The sequence below is a fragment of the Perca fluviatilis genome, chromosome 17 (assembly GCF_010015445.1).
Source record: "Perca fluviatilis chromosome 17, GENO_Pfluv_1.0, whole genome shotgun sequence".
Taxonomy (NCBI): Eukaryota; Metazoa; Chordata; class Actinopteri; order Perciformes; family Percidae; genus Perca; species Perca fluviatilis.
This window is the reverse complement of record NC_053128.1, coordinates 15086417-15111164: the sequence shown is the minus strand read 5'-3', so window position 1 is coordinate 15111164 and position 24748 is coordinate 15086417. Positions and strand designations below refer to the sequence as shown.

The 24748-nt window shown below is 36.3% G+C and overlaps 1 protein-coding gene across 1 annotated transcript; it reads left to right on the top strand.

Annotated features, from left to right (window-relative positions):
• Nucleotides 1-2956: 2956 nt before the first annotated feature.
• On the top strand, nucleotides 2957-14879 carry crkl (v-crk avian sarcoma virus CT10 oncogene homolog-like). Its single transcript, XM_039780299.1, has 4 exons — nucleotides 2957-3522; nucleotides 3913-4225; nucleotides 4936-5410; nucleotides 12082-14879. Exons 1-4 carry the CDS (start codon nucleotides 3510-3512, stop codon nucleotides 12214-12216), a joined length of 936 nt encoding a protein of 311 aa, XP_039636233.1. The 5' UTR covers nucleotides 2957-3509; the 3' UTR covers nucleotides 12217-14879.
• The last annotated feature ends 9869 nt before the right edge of the window (nucleotides 14880-24748 follow it).

Below are 24748 nucleotides of genomic sequence, written 5' to 3'. Positions count from 1 at the left end.
CTGCAATCTGGTGCATTCATCTTGGCACACAACTTAATATGCATTTCCATTTACCAGAGGCAAATAGAAAGAATAAGATGGAAGTTACTGAATTCGGTTCTTGACAAGGCTCCACAGTAAATCATATCTCAAACTGCATCTCACAATGCCTCCTATGTTCATCTACACTTTGTTAGCAACATCTCGTGCAGTGACTGACTTTACCATTAATCTCCACAACAATAGATTAAGGGATGGCTGTTCCAGCAGTGAACACTCAGAAACTCAGTTCAAAGCTCAACTTCCACATATTGTACAAATCCACTTAATGAAGCATCCACAAGGTGCACCCCCTAGTTTTACTGTGTAGTTTTGCCTATACCTTTCTAATGAAGTTCTTCAACTCTCATGTGCCTTGCACAATTTAGGAACGTTTAATGACACGTGTTTCATTAAGTGGAAAACAAAATGATAAAAAGCTACATTTGCCATTATTCATTTTCCCTCTGAAATATAAAGAATAACTTCTAAAGAAAGTAGTAAAATGGTTTTACATATGCAGAAAAAATCACCATTGCAATTCCTGAGTGGGCATGTGCTTTCTACTGGTGTATAGATACATACCATAAGGCACATTCTTAATACAGCAGTGACAGCCAGGGGGTAATGGTTAGAAAAGCAATCCTGTGCCTGTGGGGCACTGATTTTGCTCCTAGACATTTGTTAAATCAGAGAAGTGAGCAAGATACCCTTATTTCCTTTGGCAGGAATTGCATATGTACCTTTGTATGCATTTGTGCTCAAGGCTACAGTTGGGCTTGACAGCTCTGTGTCTGTCAATTTGTATAACATTTTCATCTCCTTGCAACAGTCAGAAATGGAAAAAAATACTGTATGTTTATGTTTAAATAAAAGACTCTCTTGCATGCACCCACTAGATGGTGGTGTTTCTGGAAAACTCTCAGTGAGCGTCCATTCAGTCAAAGCCTACAAATGTTTGACAGCAGCTTACATGCAGGTATGTCACAACTTACCTTAGCCTCTTTTCCAAAAATGCCATTATGTATATGTCCAAATTATGACCTCCCAAAAAACTATCTTAATGAATGGCTGGTATTAACTTGAGGTAACAAAATCAGAATATATGGCTATGGCTAAGGTTTAAAGTACTTTGTGAAAATACACAACAACAGTTGAAGTTAAGCAGCATGTGTTGTTCTAAATATCCACATTTTTTTTCGTAAACTCCTGAGGAGGAAGAAGCTCTGTTTGTTTTGGTCTTTCCAATTTGTTGCATCACTGCGTCTTTGTGGAAATGTGGGAATTGGCAGGCATTAACTATTAAGACCCAGTGGGTGCGAATCTATTAACATTCAGACAGCACTGCGGTGATGAGGGCTGGTCTGTGCCATCTGCGGCCTCTATGGCATGGTCACAAAAACCTCAATAACCAAAGGAACAGAACTACATCTTCATATATTTTACTTTCATCAATGAGCAGTAGTTGGCCTGCCACATTGGACAGCTTGTCATGCTCAACCGGTGTTTTCTGTCCCATTCTTTGTTTTTTTAAGGCTTCTTTTTAGGCACTACCCCCTCCATTTAAATGATTTCTTTCCCTTTCAACATATTGTGTTGTGGGTTGGGTAGGTTGGGGAGCTCCAAATCGATGTGTCACAGTTCTGTGCAAGATAATACTTATTATGAGATTGAATGGAGGGGAAGTGAAAGAACAGGAAATTAGAATAGCGAGATATGTAAAACTTATGACATTAACTAGCATTAAATACTGTAAGTGTTGACTGAGCAAATATACTGTACCTCCAACATACAGTATGAACTAATACTAATGAAACCACAGTAAGCTACAGATATACAATATAATAGGCTACAAAGAAATACATCATAAATGATATGTCCACATTAGAACATGTGACTTGTTTACAGGACAGCCTGTGTCCTCAGGGAACCAGTCTGAGATGATTGAGTTGTCAGATATGATTGGGTGTAAAACTCTCATCAGTTATAAGCATTATGTCTGCAGTCACTCATTCATCATTATACAGTAATAATAGTGAAATTAAACTGTTTATTAAGTCCAGGGAACACTCTTGAGGACAGATACGTACAGTACAGTTTTGGCATAGGCTACTTATTTTCATTTGTATTAAAAATGCAAATATTGTACTTTGTACACGTTCAGTGGACAGTTATAGTTACTAGGCCTACTTACATTGCATTGTACAGAGAAATAATATAAGACAAGCAATCAAGTTAAAATGAACTACACCCAAATCAACTACAACAGCAAAATGCTAGGCATACTTGCACATGATGCCTTAGTATTAACAATCTAATAATATAACATATTTAATAAAGGACACCCACAGGAGCCTTTTGTCTGCATACTGAGTACTTTTACATTTTACTTTTTTATATTTATTTATTGTGCTGATAATACTGGTGTGTTTTTACTTCAGAACTATTTTACATCAGGACTTTTACTTGTATTTTTACATAGTGGTATTGTTACTTTTATTTCTTCAACCATCACTTATTCTGACTGGGATGTACAGGATATGGATCATGTACAAGATAATTAGAGATTTACCCATTCGTATGTTCATGATAATGTTCGTTATACAATAAGTAAATACGATAAGTTAACGTGTTTGCATATTTTTAGACTGAATTTACACATTGTTTAAAAAAAAAGACTAAAATAATAAAAGCAGCAAAAAACAAAACAAAAAAAACAGCAACAATATAGGGTCATGCTACTGTTACAAATAGGTTGTTGTTTGCCCTGTGATGATGACATCGCTGCTTTATTGTCTGTCATACAAAATGTTCTGTAGCTGTGTCATGGAAAGATGATTGACACTTTGCGGTAGGGGGAGAGGGTGGACTCGTCACCCAACCACCCCCTTTCTTCCTCCCACCTCCCCCTCCAGGCGTGACGTGCAGATAGAAAGCGGGACCTGCCCTCCCGTCGCCATTTTTCGGTCTCGTACTCGCACTTCTAGTGGCTCGGGTGAGGGGGGGGAAGAGCAGAAATAAGGGAAAGTATAACATTTGGAATCGGTAAACCGGGATCCCTCATAAGAAGTCAGGAATGCACGCGAGAGCTACAGCATAACGTACTGCCACCTGAGATGCACGCGCAGGTCGCTGTTGTAAAATAATTGTTGGTGTGAAGACGTGTTGCGGGCCGCCATTTTTTTGCTGTGCTGCCTCAAAAGTCTGCTCCGACTCGAGAAAGGGGATTCAAAAACGCATTTCCATGACGTGTGCCTCACCGTAAGACCAAGAAGATACAAACTATCATTTGGTTTCCGACCCGCTGCTACTGGCGACCTTTTTGCCGACATGAGGATTTATCAGATGAAAAACTGAGGCCACCTTTTCCGTTCTCATTACTGGCACTGACTGGAGGAGATACATTATTAAAAGAGAAGCCCGGTGTTTTCTCGGAAGGCGGAACGAAAAAGGGAAGCTTCATTGATCATTTGTTGCTTCGCTCTCCGTCGATGTTTGTCTGTCGTAAGTTTTTAGTTTTTCTATTTTGGCCGCTCTAACAATCACTCAGCCATTGACTGCTGAACACAGGAACCACATTATGTTCCAAAGTTGGATCAAGCCTGTCGCAGCCTGTCTCTGAAAACGTCAGGTTGTTTTTGTTTAGTTTTTTTTTTCCCTTTTTTTTTTTTTAATTATCAGAGGTCTCCGGAGCCTGCAGCGTTTGTGCAGAAATCACCCGAAAACCTTACAGGACGACGAATGCCCTGCCCTGCATCTTCCAAATCCTCATATTTGCTGTGATTGGCCAATTCCAACCAGCATACACGTTTTAACTTATTGACTAGACTATTGTGTAATCTTTTTCTTTTCTTTATTTGTAACGTTAGACTAATATTAACTTATTTTGAACAGAAATGTCAACTGCTCGGTTTGATTCAGCTGATCGGTCCGCCTGGTATTTTGGACCCGTGTCACGACAAGAGGCACAGAATAGGTTACAAGGACAGAGACATGGCATGTTTCTTGTTCGAGACTCTTCGACCTGCCCTGGCGACTACGTGCTGTCAGTATCCGAAAACTCCAAAGTATCTCACTATATCATCAATTCTTTACCCAGCAAGAGGTTTAAGATAGGTGACCAAGAGTTTGAGCACCTCCCTGCTCTCCTGGAGTTCTACAAAATCCACTACCTGGATACGACCACGCTGATAGAGCCAGCCCCCAGGTAGGAATGTCGCCCAATACCCTTCCACTAACCATGATTGTAAGAAGTATACACCATGATAAAATGCTATACCATTTGGGCCTCGTGGATATGTATTGCCACGAAAGACTGGGTGATCTAGGTTAAGTAGGTTGTCTATTTTTATCAGAACTAACCCACTTTCAGTCAGACTTCAGTGCCCTGCTGATATGTCATGAGGCGTTCTGTTTGCCAAATTTGAAACTGGTGGGAGCACTAGCACTATCGCCACATATCCAGTTTATTGTTTTTAGTAAGGCTTTAGTAAGCCAAGATGCTGGTAAAGTTTGTGGTTTGCACATCTATGTACTTCATTAGCAGTGTTTGCTTACACCGAGTCATTTTGCTGCTTATATCTTTCTGTATGTGGCATTTTGTCATTGGATATTAATACCTTGGATATTCTATTTAAACATTTTTGCCAACTACTTATATACTCTACATCAGTAAACTTTGATGCGTTTCTTGGAGAGGCCCATGTTAATCACTTTTTCAGAAATGTAAAATGTGCACTTTGACCTAAAATCAGCTTTATTGAACAACAATATCTGTGATGCTAGAGGGAAACCTTTTCCTGATTTCACGCGTCCAACCATTTCTGAATTTTCATAATATCCACTTGAGAGTGGGCTTCTTTTAATGGTAACCACAATATAGCTCCTTCCTTTGCCTCATTATTATAATCTCTCAAGGTACCCAAGCACAGTGAGCGGACCCATCCAGCCCATGGGTGGCCCAGAGGAGAACCTGGAGTATGTGCGGACTCTATATGACTTCACTGGCAGCGATGCAGAGGACCTTCCCTTCAAGAAGGGGGAGATCCTTATTATCCTGGAGAAGCCAGAGGAGCAGTGGTGGAGCGCCAAGAGTAAAGAGGGACGTGTCGGGATGATCCCTGTGCCCTATGTGGAAAAATTGGTACGACCATCGCCTCATCCTGGCCAGCCTTCCTATGGATCTCGCAACTCCAACAGCTATGGGATCCCTGAGCCCTCTCACGCCCTCGTCCACGCCTATGCCCAGCCCCAGACACCATCGCCACTGCCCCCTGGCACACCTGGAGCAGTTATCGCCCCTCTACCGTCCCTGCAAAACGGCCCCGCCATGGCAAAGGCCATCCAGAAACGAGTGCCGTGTGCCTACGACAAAACCGCTCTTGCTTTAGAGGTATTGTAAAACATTTCACTTATCTAAAAATGTGTTTTTCAGCATCTCTCAACACCAGGCTAAAAAGCAGTGTTTTGCTGCCCTCTCTGGTTAAAAGATTTCACCTCTGACCTCTGTCATTGGATGTGGTCAGAAGTATGCTGTGTTGAACCAACAGTGATGTTACAGGGTCTTAGAATCCACCTGTACATCACTGTAGCGAGGTGAGAATTCAAACCACTGGAGGCCAGAAAAAAACAAGCTTTTCAGGGGATGTTAAGTTGACAATAGTTCTGTTTGACTGATGAAAGTTTGAAAGCTTTTTTGTTCTTCAAATCATCACATCCTGACTGGGATCTCTAGTAGGAGAAGTTGTTAAATTCCCAGGTCAAACATGTAGGCATTGTTGACAGTACTAAGCAGTATGCTTTGGCTTGGACAAAGTTAACCCATTACAAGAGATAATGGGGCAACATCATTTATTTTTGCTCTAAAACATTTTTTTTATTATTATCTGAGAATGTCTCAAATTTGGACAGTCCTCCAAGAACACATGTCAAAAATGCATTATGACATAGATAAAGGTATATACATTTTCGATGTTACACCTAAAGTAGAATATTTATAGCACTGCACCATTTCTTGTAAGAGCTAACTACATTCTGCTTTGCAATTGTAGGAGTCTGTAGCTAGTAATGAGAAGAGGGGAAAACACAAGTGCTGCCTACAGAGTTACCACAGCAATCATGTTGGTTATATGTGTGAAAGTGCCTTAAGATAGCTTGCGGCTCTTCTGCAATCCTCCTTACATTGAAGGCTATGCTCTTTCATCATGGTCACACCAAAGGGTTCGTAACCCAACAGCAGCCGCCCTAGACCCTACCTGCAGATGTTTATGTCCATTAAGTTGATCTCTGGTCAACTTACACTTGTTACTCTGGGCACTGGCATCATGCTGCATGCTGATTCAGTGGTGGTGGGATGATACTTGTTGATAGCCTCAACTCGGGCTCAGACTGAATCTTCCTGCTAGCCAGCTAGCTGCTAAATGGGCAGCAGCTCTACCAGCAGCACTGTTCGATTGCATTTCTCAGCAGTGCACTCTGACTAATACAAATCAGCATTGACTGTGATTACATTTACATGTTGGAGCATGTAATGTAATGCATAATGTGCACTTCAGGAATATATAGGGCTCTAAAATGCTCCACTCTCATAGCAGACTGAGCTGTAGTGATACCCCTAGGGGAGAGATGAAAAAGAAAGTCCTATCTGCTGCCATTCACTGGCATCAGCGTGTCAGTGAATGTAGGAAGTAAACTAGGCTGCTAGAGCTAGATACACGTCGTCACTATGACTCTGAAAGGAGGTGTAAATTTGGAACATGAGTAAACCTAGTGAATGGTATTCATGCTAAAGGTTAGACGGCTCCCTCTAACATTAGTCTTGACTTCTCTACTCTCTTCCCTGTGTTCTTTTTTATACTTGACCATTGATATCAACAATCACCTCAGGAAATGCCTAATACATCATGCTGATGTGACACTGTGACATGAGTTGAATGGCTCAACGAGTCATGTCAGCTGGCCTAGTCAACAGCTGCACCCAGTAGAGATGGAAAGTTGTAATAAACTAAAAGTTACTTAAACCATCTCCACAAAGAGACAGAGTGCTCACAAATGGCAAGCATTTGAGAACTGATACTAACCTATGACTGATTTGGCACTAATGCAATTCTGTTTAATCGTATGGTGTAGCAGTGGTGTATAGAGCAGCTACAGTTGCAGATAGAATTCTGTTTACGGTCAACTAAAGATTAACCTGTGACTGCAGTTTCTTACTGTATGAATGGGTCATACGCAAGTTGAATGTGTCTTTTTATTTATTTTTAACATCTTATTCATTGATTTGGAAATGAAGTCCAAAAACAAAATGCATTACATACTGCACTGTTCATCGTTGTAGCTTCAGTAGAATTGTGTAGAAAGTGTCACCTCGTAAAAAAAAAAGTAGAAGTCCTCTCAAACCTTGTTTTACTCCAAAGCACGCTTAATTCACAAAGAATATTCTGAATACTGTTTGACACCTTGAAGCCCTATTTTGATCAACTCTGATGGCTGCTCCAGTTATTAGTTGTGTTTAACAAGTTAGTGATGTCCCAAGCACTCCTTAGTGTTTTTAGTGGATTTAAGATTTTTTTACGCAATCGCTATTAATCATAGTGAGTAAGTAATCCCAATTAATTTAAAATATTTCTTTCTTAGCCATTACACCCTGGCTAAGCTAGCTACCAAAAAGACCCACTATTTTCCTTTCCATCACTAGAACTGGCGATGCACCGATTGACTGGCTGGTGACCGGAATTAGCCGATTGTCACGTCCTCGGCCATGACCGGCGACCTGCCGCTATATGCATGTAGCAGCGTCGCACTGCCGCTCAATTAGCTGTTTATGAAATGTCATAAAGTCGTAATTATATACAACGCTGCAGAGCCGTCTGCTCTACTGATCTCAGGTGAACAGTCAGTGGCTCTCTCTCTTTCCCCTCGGAGGCTGAAAAACTAGAACTTGAAAACCGCACTCACGTGGGTTCTGTGAAATATGACTGCTACAGTTTATCGGAAAGTAGCATTGGGCACACTGACTTTGATGAATTTACTGTTCATCAGACCCCAGATGAGACAAGAAGCTAACGCTAGCAAACAATGTGGTCCCTCTGCCGCCCCGCTGGCCACTGTAGGAGATGCTGTATAAAAAAAAAAGAGAGAGAGACGCTGTATTCCTCCGACGCGCTGTATTAACGTTACTGTTACGCTTCCCAGGTTAGTGGGGATGCATACCGCTCATAACCAACATTAAAAACGTAGTAATCTTCCCTCAGCGTTTAGTTTTGTTGCTAAACTGTGTATAAAATCATCTGTTTAGGTAACGGCACACTAGGGTACCGTCTATTTGCTGGATTGTTCCGAGGTAACCGTCGGTAGCTAACGTTAACAGATATTGACAGCAACGATAGTGTTCATATTTATGCACAATGACAAATAAAGCAAACTTGCTAAAAAAGGAACTACACGCTGTTTTCAGGTACCGTTACTGTTGTGATTCAAACAGGCCTGTGCGTGTGTTTTGAGAAATAGCTTTAAACTGCAAGGCTATATTTATTTTAGTTTTTGTTAATTATATATAATTTTATTGCCATTACCTGTTTTAGTTTGCTAAATATATCACATTTCTTTAGTTGGATATTGGATGTGAAACGAAGGAAATGGTTCTTCCATAACATTGCACTTTAGGTGTGTGTGTGTGTGTGTGTGTGTGTGTGTGTGTGTGTGTGTGTGTGTGTGTGTGTGTGTGTGTGTGTGTGTGTGTGAGAATTTCCCACACCAAAAGTAATTTATATAGTTCTATTTTATAGCGATCAATTATGTATTCAAAAAATATTCTATGTCAAATTTTCTATTAAAGAAAAGATAGAAAATAAATATTTGTGTGTGCTGTAAAGTGGTTACAAAAAATGAAATCGGAATCGACTAAAATCGGTATCGGCTGGTCAAACTCAATGAAAAATCGGAATCGGCATAGAAAAATTGTAATGGGTGCATCTCTAACTAGAACCTGTTCTTAACATGAAAGCAAAAAATTCCAGCCCGTCAGTGTGCATCTGTGACCAGAGCTGCTGTGAGAGTATTCACATGGTCTCTAGAGTATTGAATGCCTGAAAACGTATATCGCATGTCACTGCCCGATGTGAGTCGAGTGCAGATGTGAGTCGCGCATGCTCACATTTAAACGGTTTACGGCATAACGTGTCATACCCGATGCTAGTCGAGTCAGACCGGCTCTGGTCGAGTGCAGACGTGAGTTGCGCATGCTCAGACTTTAACGGTTTACAGCATCACACGTCATACTGAAATTTGTGAAATCCATAAAATAATAAACTTTTCTCTTTACATACAATAACAGAAGATGGAAATCATTTCAAAAAGGTTTTAGCTATCTATGATTGTTTGATTGCTAACGTTAGCTCAAAACGCCATTCAAGTGACAGCCTTTGTTGTGTTTGATTGCTAACTTGTAGCCAGCAGTGAACGAACTTAGTAGGTCCATTTTTACTGTATTGACATTACAGAAGTCTCTCGTTAGCTACTTGTCACAAAGTGACGCATGCGCAACTCACATCTGCACTCGACTCGCATCAGGCAGTGACATCACAGACCATCAGAATCACGGAACGAATCGGAAAGGACACATTGTGATAAGACCCAATCAGGGAGCTAATGTGGTGTCTGCGTCATCGTTTCCAAAAGTGTCTGTTTCGGCCTGTCTAGGCTGCAATGCAACCCCAGAGTTTTTCAGCTAAAACCCGATCAGCAGCGTTTCAAAATGTCTCCATTTTAGTGGCTCTGAAACGAAGGAGTAGTGTGGACAGGTAAAAGATAGGGTTTTTAAAACGAAATCAACCTCTTAATCAACCCACCAACTGTCAGGCTGCAGGTCTGCTTTTTGGTCTTTCTGTCCAGCAGGAGCGACGTTAGTTCTAATACTACCTTTGCAACTCAAAGATGGGCAGACCTTCCCACAACAATTGGTTGAGATAAATGAATGCTTAAGGTCCCTAAAGACTAGGAAATACAGTATATACTATAGGCATTTGTAGGGGTTTTCTAAATGTGTAAGTACTGGATTTCACTGCAGGTACTATTGCTCCTCTTCTGGGATGCCTATATTTCTCACTTCCCTTCACAGCAACCCTAGCTTAAAACATGAGCATTAAGGAAACCCCTTACTATGTATTAACCTAAATACATTGTCTATCCACAACAATTCTAAATTTTAAATGCACTCATTATTTATTACAAATGTTACGGTATCTTGGCACTTGCCCTTTTAATATTGTGTGTTTTTAAAACTCAGCTTTCCAGAAACATTCTCTATTCTCGTTACTGTACTTAAGCAATAGTGAGTAATCGGTGTGGTAATTGCAAGAATTTACCATTCTAAGGAAGCCACCAGAAACCCTAGGAACCAGTCACTAGAAAGAAACTAGCAGAAACCCTATAATTTCCTGTAGTATTTTTTTTATTTACTGGTGCTTTGCACTGAAGACGCATACCTTACTGCGTCTCATCATGTCTCTTCTATCTGTCTCTGGATCAGAATAGGTCATGGCTTAGAGCAAGAACTTTTAGTTTTGTACTATGACTATTTTGGAGCCGCCTCTAGTTCAAGAAGGACTCAGTTTGTGTCCTTGTTTAAGGGTTTGATATTAAGACTTTGTTTGTTTTATTGCATAGTAGTTTTTTTCTTTTTCTTTTTTTGATTATGCTGTACCTAATTTTATACCGCAAGCTTTTGCGTTGTCACAGTAATTTTGATAATGTAGGATTTCTTGTAATTCTAGTTACAAAAAAATAATTCTAAGTACTAGGTTAACCAGATCTTATTCAACATACTTAAGAATTAAGTCTGCATTCAGGGGCAGCTATTTTTCAACCCTTTTTGAAGTCTTATTGAACCTAAGTGATAGTAATCTAGTTTCACTACATCCTGATTGGTTCAAACAGGCAGATTGAAGATCTTTATAATTCTTTGCCTGACAGATTCCATGGAAGCTTTTTATGACTAAGTAGCATTCTTGTCATTCTCGGATGGCGTAAAGGATTCTTGTTACAGATGATGTCTCGGGCTAGATGTCCTTGAAGCCTCATTCTCAAGTTAAAGCTACAAATGCCCTCACATTCATGTTTTAATCATGTTTTTGACGATGGTGACTTTTCCCTTCTAATCCAGATAAAGAACATATGGCTTTGAACAGATTGGGGTCATATTCAGTGTCATAAACCCAGTGACCGCTCTGTGGTTCTGTCTTCTGTTCAAACCACAGTCTTCTGTCGATGTCTCACAAACATTTATTTAAGTGTGTATTAATAATAAATCAGTTGTACTGGATGTTGTTGAAGTTCATACACACATACAGTGTAGCAACTTTTAAAACTAAGCATTGGCCATGTGCTGAACGTTTTTTTAATTCGGGCTAGTGCTATATTTTTCTGTTTTTCTTTGCATCTTTACAATAGACTCTGGTGCAGCAGTTATCAGCAGCTCGAAGTTTAAATTAACCCTTTTGACTTGACATTTTGTCTGCAGATGGCAGTGTAAAAAAAGTACACATAATCTAATAAAACACATAATCTAACTTCATTGATTATGTCATAGCATGTTTAGGAGTTGCGTGTTGATCTTAAAGTAGAAATTGTGAAATTGGACAGGTGGTTATGTGGAATTGAGATTTTTGGTCATTGTGTTCTAATTTACACCAAAATATTCAAGTGTCCTGGGTTTTCAAGATGTTTTAGTAAGTTGTCGTGTGACAGAAATTACACAGCGATAACCTTGGCTGTTTGAATTGCATGCACATCGTGGTCCCCTAAACAAAAAGTGTATGCACTCATTGCACTGTAATGCATTAAATGTGGCCCTTGGATTTTTTAAAGCCATTATGGTATGAAAAACTCTCCTCTAAAACTACATTTCATTTAGAAAGCAATGAATCAAATGTATTTTAAGTTTGACTACAGTGCATTTTAAAATATTCTGTTTTGCGTTTAATTTATGTAATTTTAAAACTCACTCAGATTTACTGCAAACAAGCCCTCCTCCTGTAACTCAGCCTCCTGTCCTTGTGCCCTCAGGTCGGTGACATCGTCAAGGTTCTACGGATGAACATCAGCGGGCAGTGGGAGGGCGAGGTGAATGGACGGAGGGGTCTCTTCCCGTTCACCCATGTCAAAATCATAGACCCCCAGAATCCAGATGAGAGTGACTGACCCAAGAGCTCGACTGAACCTTCTCGCCAGAATCAACCTGTACCTGAATCTGCTGGCTGTCTCCACCTTTCCCGCCAGTGTCACCACGGTTACGTGCTTGCCTGCTTTGGGGCTGTACCATGATAGCGACCCCTCTGTTGTTGCCAACCGTTGCAAGGCTTTCTGACTGTTTACAGCTTTGGACATTGGATCCAAACTAAAAACCTGACCCCACTTTTCCCAGTTCCCTTTCCTATGACTTGGTTTCAGACTGGGCAGTGTTTTTTTTTTTTTTTTTGCATTTGTGTCCTTTTCATTTCCAGATCACTGGGCATCAGTGTGAGTGTGTATGTGCGTGCGTATGTATAAGTGCGTGTGTGTTCACAATAGATATTAACCACAAAACACACAATGTCTGTTTTTTTCTTTTTCTTTTTTTTTTTATTTGAATTCTCTCAATATTTGTTACGTTTGAAGTCTTGGGGACATAAGAAAGTGTGTGTGTTTGTTTTGTTGATGTGAGTACATTTGTACGAAGTAGGGATCAGTAACATCCCTATGGAGTTGGGAGAGCACTGAGGCAGTGAGGAGCTAATAGTGCGTTCCATTTACCTCGGAAGCCGGAGCTGGGAATGACGTCACACCCGAGTTGAATGCGTTTTTCATTTATCATTTACAAGTTGGATTTTTCATTGTGGGGTTAGCTCTAGCCAGGTTAGCCATTGTTAGCAATACTAGTTGATAACGGTGCATTATGCTGTTTTTGCAGTCAAACAGCATAAAGACATGTCCACAGATAGAAGTTGGACAGGACTGTGTGTACGACTCTTAGTCTAGTGAGACAGAAGTGCTAATAACTGTTGATGCACATGGCATCCATGTTGGGGTTTTGAGCTCTGGGTAGTGTGAGGTTGTCCGAGAGCTTGGAGGGGGGGGGGGTTTCCAACTTTGACCCTGGAAAATCCAACTTCCGAGTACAAATGGAACGCATTATAACCAGCCAGTCCAATGTTATTTCTCCAAACAATCAAGTCACTGTACCTAAACTATCTCTCTCTCTCTCTCTCACTCACACACACACACACACACACACACACACACACACACACACACACACACACACACACACACACACACACACACACACACACACACACACACACGTGTACTGGCCATGAGGTATTCAGGTTGACAGGTTTTTTTATGTGATGTGTGACTGGAGTCAGGAGAAAGCAGGAGAGATGGGTTTGTGGAGGATCTAGGTTGTACTGTGACATTATAGATCCCATGATCCCATCCACTCTTCAAAATTATTTATCTATTAATAAGACATGACACGGCCATATGTCTCTTTTTCTTATTTGTGCCACATGATCAACAGTAGTGTTTTTTTGTTTTTATATTTGTGGCTTGGAGAACATGTATGCTAGAGGGATAACTCTGCATGTCCACTTGGTACCTCTCTTTACTGTCCTAGGACATTGCTTAGAGATTAGCAGGTTTTTAATGCCAACAGCACCAAGCACTAGAAGATATATATTTCAACGTTCTGCATAGGTGTGCCAAGCTTTGAACCGGTTTTCAAAAGTGAAATAGCAACGGCCGTAGCCCTTGCCCTCGCTTCCCACAAGCATTTGACTACAAGGCTAGCTAAAAATGCATTGTCAGTGTGGGCATGAGAACTGAAGGCTTTCCACTGAGGTGAGAAACTAATTTCAGTGGCATAGGTCAGGGGAGGAGGAAGTGTTTCAGCAAGTCCATGAGAATCCCATCAATGCCTTTTTCAGAGAGTAAGCTAAATGCATATTTTAGCGCATGCAATCCCTAATAATCTCACCTAATATTTGATCTCTGCACAACTGTCTCTCTTTATGCAAACAGGCTCTGTCAGAGTAGTGGGAAGCATCTTTGTTCCTACTGTGCTGCAACCAGTTTGACCAGTAGAAGTCAAGGATAAAACAGTTGTGCAAACAGTGCTGACCCCCAGGTTTCTGCTGTAAAAATTGGGGGTGTAATAACCATTTCACCCCGTGTCTCAGCTTTCCGATTAAATCAATGCTCAGCCGTTTACTCAGAGTAATATTGTGCAGTTTTAGTTGTATCCCTATTTTTTATTTTTTTATTTTGTCCGGTTATAGTCGGCTAGTAAATCAAGCATTTCTGTTAAAATGAATAATGTTATTAAAAAAATAAAATAAAAAAAAAAGTACCTACGGTGACATTTACAAAAGGGAAAATGCCTGCTGGTTGCCTCTGTGCATGACCTCTTGGCCAGGGGGATGGTTCTCCCTGGCCAAATGCTGCTTAATGTCATTTATTTCCTTATTAAATAAAGGTTTCTCTTATTTTAATCCCTCCTCATCTGTGCAAACAAACCAGTTTGGGTTATCCTCATCAAACTTGATGAAGTTACTAATTAAGCAATACACTCTGATTATTTCCTTTTCTTGAGGTGAACTTCCTTTTCTCATGCTTCTGAGTTGTTTTGTAATGGCATTAACAGTATTACTGTGCTCTCTTCTCATATTCTAGGAAAACCTGTCTTTTACTTAAGAATTGAAAATTGTGCCTTTTATTTTCTTATACCATTTACATGTGTTAATATTTCCCATGGTTAACACCTGTGCTGGTATTGACCCTTTATGTACAGAACAAGTAAATAAAATTTACGTCTACTTCTTTAATCGCTCCGTCTGGTATCTCTGTCCTCCTGTGCATGTTGTGTTTTTAACAGATGGGTGGGTGTGGAGATGTTTGCAGCCTGGCATCACAGGTTGTGTATCTAGAGCACAGGACAGTTGCTCTTGCTCTAATTTTTGACAGTCCCAGTTTTGATTCTGGCTGCGCCCAGGAGAAAGGAAGCAATTAATGAATTTTAATGAAGTGCTAATAAAAGAAAGTCAGCTGACCTCGAGATGGGGGAATGGAAAACTTTTCAAGGGCATGTCAGATGGGCATGTTCTGTGACGGTTTGTTAAGCACTTTTCAAACCAGGTACAAATAACAGAAGTTTAACCCAATAGGTCCTAAACATGTTAATATGAAGTCCTGGCTGATGTAGCCCCTTGTATAAACGGGGGCTTATGGGAAATGGGGCTTGAGCTAAATGTAAGAGGATTCAAACCATTCACAGTGATGGGGACTTAATTGAAGCATATGCTAGGTTATGCTACTGTTCCCAAGTGTAGAAGCCATGAGCATACATGCGTCTATATTGGCTGTAGAATGCTACCATTTCACACAGATAGCAATGGTTCTACTGCCATAAAACATGTCTGCAACTACTCCCTCACTGAGCAGCCTAGAAATGTTTCCGTATCCATCAGCACCATACTGTATCAAGACCTGGCTTTACTATTGGCTTTTATAACATTGTAAATTAATGAACAATGGACAAAGTATGTAAAGATGGCTGTACGAACAGAAAAAAATGAGGAAAATAAAAACAAACTGATGAAATTTAAGCTTAGTGTAGCTGAGGGTCTCATAACTTCCTTGATCTTCTTCCTAAACGTCTCCTATTTGTTTCAGTCTTAACTGTAGCCAAGAATAACATCCGACATTCTCTACATTAAGGAGAAAAGATCAAGATAGTAGCTTTAACACAAGTGTTTGAACTTGTGTCAATAGTAAGATGTTTTAGGCTCGTTCATTTTTTTAAATTGTGCATTTTACAACTATTCCATGATACTGTGTATTTAGTTCACTTTCTGGCCCCTGGATGCTTTGTGTGCATGTGCCATGTTAAATTGTCATTAAAGCCAATCGATGTATAGCGCAGGACTGTGATAGGCGGTGGCTGTAGTGACAATGACCATAATGAATGAAACTTAGCTGAGTCTGACCTCTCCTCGGGGCACTGTGTGTGCGTTCGTGTGTGTGCATGTGTGTGCGTGCGTGCCGCGCGTGGCATGCATGTGTGCGATTGTCTTTGTGGCACAGTCGATGAAAGCCTTCCTACAGTCCATTACCACCACCACTGCCCACCAAACTATGTGATGGCAGCTGCCCTGCTGTGAATCTTTGCTGTCTAAAAATATGAAAATAAATGATTTACATAAAAAAAGAGGACAACAATTATTTGCCTTAAGTAAACAAACATTTAGACCTGGATGAATAATGTCACTGATTTACATGCAGAACAAATATTAAGTATACATTATTCATTTTAAAAAGTATTTAAAGTTGATATATCAATTTTGCAACAATAAGGCCCCTAAAAAGTATTTAGAACAAATCCTGCTTGGTGCTTGCGACAAAAAAGCCGATATGGGAAGCAGATAGCAAGGGCCAAAAAAATAAATCTGTAGATTCATGACTAAAACAGTGTCTATACACAAAGACAGAAATATGCGTGCTTTTTCGTCAGATGCACGTCGTTTGGTTCTGTTTGACATATCATAATCATTTTGTATGACATCTATAGTAGGACTTTTTTATGATTTATGTTTTATGATATACAATGATGACATTTCTGTGACATACTATACTGACTTTGTTGACATTTTTTATGACATAGTTTCCTATGACTTCTTTTTTAGACATTCTTTACGACCACCTATACGATGACTTTAACTTACAGCAAGGCCATTTCAATGGCATATTATGCTCTGAATTTTTTCGAAATTTTTTATGACATCAATCAATATCAATATCATCAAAAATCTATATTTTTGACATACTATACTATGACTTTTTTATCAATTTTTTCGACATACTATACTATGACATTTTTCGACATACAATGACTTTTTTTAATCACTTTTTCAACATACTTTACCATGAAGTTTTTATCACTTTTTTTTTTACATATTATAGTATGACTTTTTATCACTTTTTTCGACATACTGTGACTTCTCTCGATTTACAATATTATGATTTTATCATGATTTTTGCATAGAGAGTTGTTTGAATGGAGACATTTATAATGTTGATATCTAAGTGTAGCAGAACAAATGCTTTGACAAGGATGGGATTCTAACTCGCGCGCAGAGCACAACGGATCAGCCACCTCATCTGCATTTGTGCTCCTATAAAGTAAAGGTTGGATCCAGGTGACGCCCTGTGTGTTTACATAGACTTACTATACTATGACTTATTTCAACATACTATACTATGACTTTTTCATCACTTTTTTCAACATACTATACTATGACTTTTTAATAATTTTTTTTCAACGTACTATACAATGACTTTATCACTTTTTTCGACATACTATACTATGACTTTTTTATCACTTTATTTGACATACTATACTATGACTTTTTTTTATAAATTTTTTCAACATACTATACTATGACTTTTTTATCACTTTTTTTGGCATACTATGCTATGACTTTTTTCGACATATACTATGACTTGTTTATCACTTTTTTTTACATACTATACTATGACTTTTTTATAAATTTTTTCGACATACTATAATATGACTTTTTTATAAATTTTTTATCTTTTTTTTTTTTTTTTTTTTTTCTAAAATAATTGCCTATGTCATTTTTTCAGGTTTTTCAGAAAACACAAAAAATAAAACGGCCTAAGTCACATGCTTGACATAGGCATTTTTACTAAAGGTGTAGAATCACATGACCTGTTCAACTGAGGATGTAGGGAATTTTACCAGAGGTTGCCTGCACCATGAGGAGATGATTTAGGCAAAGAAATCATTTTTGTTAAAAAATGACTTAGGCAATTATTTTAGGAAGGTGACGGTATGACTTTTTATCAATTTTATCGACATACTATACTATGACATTTTTCGACATACTATACTATGACTTATTTTGACATATACTATTTTTTTATCACTTTTTTTCGACATACTATACTATGACTTTTTTATCACTTTTTTCGACATACTTTACTATGACTTTTTTATCACTTTTTTCGACATACTATCTACATACTAAAACAATAATAAGATGAGGATTTATCTGGGAGAAACTGATAACATTGTTGAATAGAGTGTTGTTTGAATGGAGCCAGTTATAATGTTTACATCTAACTGTAATTTCCCCACTGGGGATCAATAAACAGTATAATTATTATTAACTGTAGCAGAAGAAGTCACTACGCTTCCACAAGGATGGGATTTGAACCCACACATGCAGAGAACAACAGATTAGCAGTTCTTTGTCTTAATCACTCAGCCACCTCATCTGCATGCATGTTTCTATAAAGTAAAGGGGTGGATCCAGGTGACGCCCTGCGTGTTTACATAGACACTATACTATGACTTATTTCAACATACTATACTATGACTTTTTTATCACTTTTTTCGACATACTAGACTATGACTTTTTTGCGACATACTATACTATGACTTATTTCGACATACTATACTATAACTTTTTATTATTTTTTTCGACATACTATACTATGACTTTTTATTATTTTTTTCGACATACTATACTATGACATTTTTCCGACATACTATACTATGACTTTTTTATCACTTTTTTTAACATATTATAGTATGACTTTTTATCACTTTTTCGACATACTGTGAATTCTCTCCATTTACAATAGTATGATTTTATCATGATTTTTTTTCGACATACTATCACCAAAACAATAGTAAGATGAGGATTTATCTGAGAAACTGATAACATTGTCATCTAACTGTAGCAGAACAATACACAACACTTTAACGAGGAAGGGATTCAAACCCACATACAGAGCACAATGGATTAGCAGTCCATCGCCTTAACTACTCTGCCACATGTTTACAAAGACTTAATATACTATGACTTATTTTGACATATTATACTATGACTTTTTTCGACATACTAGACTATGACTTTTTTATCACTTTATTCGACATACTATGCTATGACTTTTTTATCAATATTTTCGACATACTATACTATGACCTTTTTATCAATTTTTTTGACATACTATACTATGACATATTTTCGACATACTATACTATGACTTTTTTGACATACTATATACTATGACTTTTTCGCACATACTGCTATGACTTTTTATCACTTTTTGACACATACTATACTATGACTTTTTTCGCATGCTATACTATGACTTTTTATAAATTTTTTCCAACATACTATACTATGACTTTTTTATCACTTTTTTGGGCATACTATGCTATGACTTTTTTCGACATATTATACTATGACTTATTTCGACATACTATACTATGACTTTTTTATCACTTTTTTCGACATAATATATGCTAAGACGTTTTTATCAATATTTTCGACATACTATACTATGACTTTTTTCGACATACTATACTATGACTTTTTTATAACTTTTTTCAACATACTATACTATGACTTTTTTATCACTTTTTTTGGCATACTATACTATGACTTTTTTTGACATACTATACTATGACTTTTTTATACATTTTTTCGACATACTATAATATGACTTTTTAATAATTTTTTTCAACATACTATAGTATGACTTTTTATCAATTTTATCGACATACTATACTATGACATTTTTCGACATACTATACTATGACTTATTTTGACATACTATACTATGACTTTTTTATCACTTTTTTTGGGCATACTATGCTATGACTTTTTTCGACATATTATACTATGACTTATTTCGACATACTATACTATGACTTTTTAATAATTTTTTTCAACGTACTATACAATGACTTTATCACTTTTTTCGACATACTATACTATGACTTTTTTATCACTTTATTTGACATACTATACTATGACTTTTTTTATAAATTTTTTTCAACATACTATACTATGACTTTTTTATCACTTTTTTGGCATACTATGCTATGACTTTTTTCCACCATATACTATGACTTGTTTATCACTTTTTTTTACATATATATTTTTTTTTTTTTTTTTTTTTTATTTTTATATTTTTTTTTTTATATTTTATAAATTTTTTCAACATACTATAGTATCGCTATCTTCCTAAAATAATTGCCTATGTCATTTTTTCAGGTTTTTCAGAAAACACAAAAATAAACGGCCTAAGTCAAATGCTTGACATAGGCATTTTTACTAAAGGTGTAGAATTACATGACCTGTTCAACTGAGGATGTAGGGAATTTTACCAGAGGTTGCCTGCACCATGAGGAGATGATTTAGGCAAAGAAATCATTTTTGTTAAAAAATGACTTAGGCAATTATTTTAGGAAGGTGACGGTATGACTTTTTATCAATTTTATCGACATACTATACTATGACATTTTTCGACATACTATACTATGACTTATTTTGACATATACTATTTTTTTTATCACTTTTTTCGACATACTATACTATGACTTTTTTATCACTTTTTCGACATACTTTACTATGACTTTTTTATCACTTTTTTTCGACATACTATCTACATACTAAAACAATAATAAGATGAGGATTTATCTGGGAGAAACTGATAACATTGTTGAATAGAGTGTTGTTTGAATGGAGCCAGTTATAATGTTTACATCTAACTGTAATTTCCCCACTGGGGATCAATAAACAGTATAATTATTATTAACTGTAGCAGAAGAAGTCACTACGCTTCCACAAGGATGGGATTTGAACCCACACATGCAGAGAACAACAGATTAGCAGTTCTTTGTCTTAATCACTCAGCCACCTCATCTGCATGCATGTTTCTATAAAGTAAAGGGGTGGATCCAGGTGACGCCCTGCGTGTTTACATAGACACTATACTATGACTTATTTCAACATACTATACTATGACTTTTTTATCACTTTTTTCGACATACTAGACTATGACTTTTTTCGACATACTATACTATGACTTATTTCGACATACTATACTATAACTTTTTTATTATTTTTTCGACATACTATACTATGACTTTTTATTATTTTTTTCGACATACTATACTATGACATTTTTCGACATACTATACTATGACTTTTTTATCACTTTTTTTTAACATATTATAGTATGACTTTTTATCACTTTTTTCGACATACTGTGAATTCTCTCCATTTACAATAGTATGATTTTATCATGATTTTTTTCGACATACTATCACCAAAACAATAGTAAGATGAGGATTTATCTGAGAAACTGATAACATTGTCATCTAACTGTAGCAGAACAATACACAACACTTTAACGAGGAAGGGATTCAAACCCACACATGCAGAGCACAATGGATTAGCAGTCCATCGCCTTAACTACTCTGCCACATGTTTACAAAGACTTAATATACTATGACTTATTTTGACATATTATACTATGACTTTTTTCGACATACTAGACTATGACTTTTTTATCACTTTATTCGACATACTATGCTATGACTTTTTTATCAATATTTTCGACATACTATACTATGACTTTTTATCAATTTTTTCGACATACTATACTATGACATTTTTCGACATACTATACTATGACTTTTTTCGACATACTATACTATGACTTTTTTCGACATACTGCTATGACTTTTTATCACTTTTTTCGACATACTATACTATGACTTTTTTCGACATGCTATACTATGACTTTTTTATAAATTTTTTCAACATACTATACTATGACTTTTTTATCACTTTTTTTTGGCATACTATGCTATGACTTTTTTCGACATATTATACTATGACTTATTTCGACATACTATACTATGACTTTTTTATCACTTTTTTCGACATAATATATGCTAAGACGTTTTTATCAATATTTTCGACATACTATACTATGACTTTTTTCGCATACACATACTATGACTTTTTTATAACTTTTTTCAACATACTATACTATGACTTTTTTATCACTTTTTTTGGGCATACTATACTATGACTTTTTTGACATACACTATACTATGACTTTTTTATACATTTTTTCGCACATACTATAATATGACTTTTTAATAATTTTTTTTCAACATACTATAGTATGACTTTTTATCAATTTTATCGACATACTATACTATGACATTTTTCGACATACTATACTATGACTTATTTTGACATACTATACTATGACTTTTTTATCACTTTTTTTGGCATACTATGCTATGACTTTTTCCGACATATTATACTATGACTTATTTCGACATACTATACTATGACTTTTTATAATAATTTTTTTTCAACGTACACATACAATGACTTTATCACTTTTTTTCGACATACTATACTATGACTTTTTATCACTTTATTTGACATACTATACTATGACTTTTTTTATAAATTTTTTCAACATACTATACTATGACTTTTTTTACACTTTTTTTGGCATACTATGCTATGACTTTTTTCGACATATACTATGACTTGTTTATCACTTTTTTTTACATACTATACTATGACTTTTTTATAAATTTTTTCGACATACTATAATATGACTTTTTTATAAATTTTTTCAACATACTATAGTATCGTCATCTTCCTAAAATAATTGCCTATGTCATTTTTTCAGGTTTTTCAGAAAACACAAAAAATAAAACGGCCTAAGTCACATGCTTGACATAGGCATTTTTACTAAAGGTGTAGAATCACATGACCTGTTCAACTGAGGATGTAGGGAATTTTACCAGAGGTTGCCTGCACCATGAGGGATGATTTAGGCAAAGAAATCATTTTTGTTAAAAATGACTTAGGCAATTATTTTAGGAAGGTGACGGTATGACTTTTTATCAATTTTATCGACATACTATACTATGACATTTTTCGACATACTATACTATGACTTATTTTGACATATATCTATTTTTTATCACTTTTTTTCGACATACTATACTATGACTTTTTTATCACTTTTTTCGACATACTTTACTATGACTTTTTTTATCACTTATTTCGACATACTATCTACATACTAAAACAATAATAAGATGAGGATTTATCTGGGGAGAAACTGATAACATTGTTGAATAGAGTGTTGTTTGAATGGAGCCAGTTATAATGTTTACATCTAACTGTAATTTCCCCACTGGGGATCAATAAACAGTATAATTATTATTAACTGTAGCAGAAGAAGTCACTACGCTTCCACAAGGATGGGATTTGAACCCACACATGCAGAGAACAACAGATTAGCAGTTCTTTGTCTTAATCACTCAGCCACCCTCATCTGCATGCATGTTTCTATATAAAGTAAAGGGGTGGATCCAGGTGACGCCTCGCGTGTTTACATAGACACTATACTTATGACTTATTTCAACATACTATACTATGACTTTTTTATCACTTTTTTCGACATACTAGACTATGACTTTTTTCGACATACTATACTATGACTTATTTCGACATACTATACTATAACTTTTTTATTATTTTTTCGACATACTATACTATGACTTTTTATTATTTTTTTCGACATACTATACTATGACATTTTTCGACATACTATACTATGACTTTTTTATCACTTTTTTTTAACATATTATAGTATGACTTTTTATCACTTTTTTCGACATACTGTGAATTCTCTCCATTTACAATAGTATGATTTTATCATGATTTTTTTCGACATACTATCACCAAAACAATAGTAAGATGAGGATTTATCTGAGAAACTGATAACATTGTCATCTAACTGTAGCAGAACAATACACAACACTTTAACGAGGAAGGGATTCAAACCCACACATGCAGAGCACAATGGATTAGCAGTCCATCGCCTTAACTACTCTGCCACATGTTTACAAAGACTTAATATACTATGACTTATTTTGACATATTATACTATGACTTTTTTCGACATACTAGACTATGACTTTTTTATCACTTTATTCGACATACTATGCTATGACTTTTTTATCAATATTTTCGACATACTATACTATGACTTTTTATCAATTTTTTCGACATACTATACTATGACATTTTTCGACATACTATACTATGACTTTTTTCGACATACTATACTATGACTTTTTTCGACATACTGCTATGACTTTTTATCACTTTTTTCGACATACTATACTATGACTTTTTTCGACATGCTATACTATGACTTTTTTATAAATTTTTTCAACATACTATACTATGACTTTTTTATCACTTTTTTTTGGCATACTATGCTATGACTTTTTTCGACATATTATACTATGACTTATTTCGACATACTATACCATGACTTTTTATCACTTTTTTCGACATAATATATGCTAAGACGTTTTTATCAATATTTTCGACACTATACTATGACTTTTTTTCGACATACTATACTATGACTTTTTTAAATTTTTTTCAACATACTATACTATGACTTTTTTATCACTTTTTTTGGCATACTATACTATGACTTTTTTTGACATACTATACTATGACTTTTTTATACATTTTTTCGACATACTATAATATGACTTTTTAATAATTTTTTTCAACATACTATAGTATGACTTTTTATCAATTTTATCGACATACTATACTATGACATTTTTCGACATACTATACTATGACTTATTTTGACATACTATACTATGACTTTTTTATCACTTTTTTTTGGCATACTATGCTATGACTTTTTTCGACATATTATACTATGACTTATTTCGACATACTATACTATGACTTTTTTATTATTTTTTCGACATACTATACTATGACATTTTTCGACATACTATACTATG

Bases quoted from the DNA above. Each gene is read 5' to 3' on its own strand.
- crkl (XM_039780299.1), top strand. The intron at 4,226-4,935 runs GTAGGAATGTCG...TAATCTCTCAAG, and splicing joins CTGATAGAGCCAGCCCCCAG to GTACCCAAGCACAGTGAGCG. The intron at 5,411-12,081 runs GTATTGTAAAAC...TTGTGCCCTCAG, and splicing joins AAACCGCTCTTGCTTTAGAG to GTCGGTGACATCGTCAAGGT.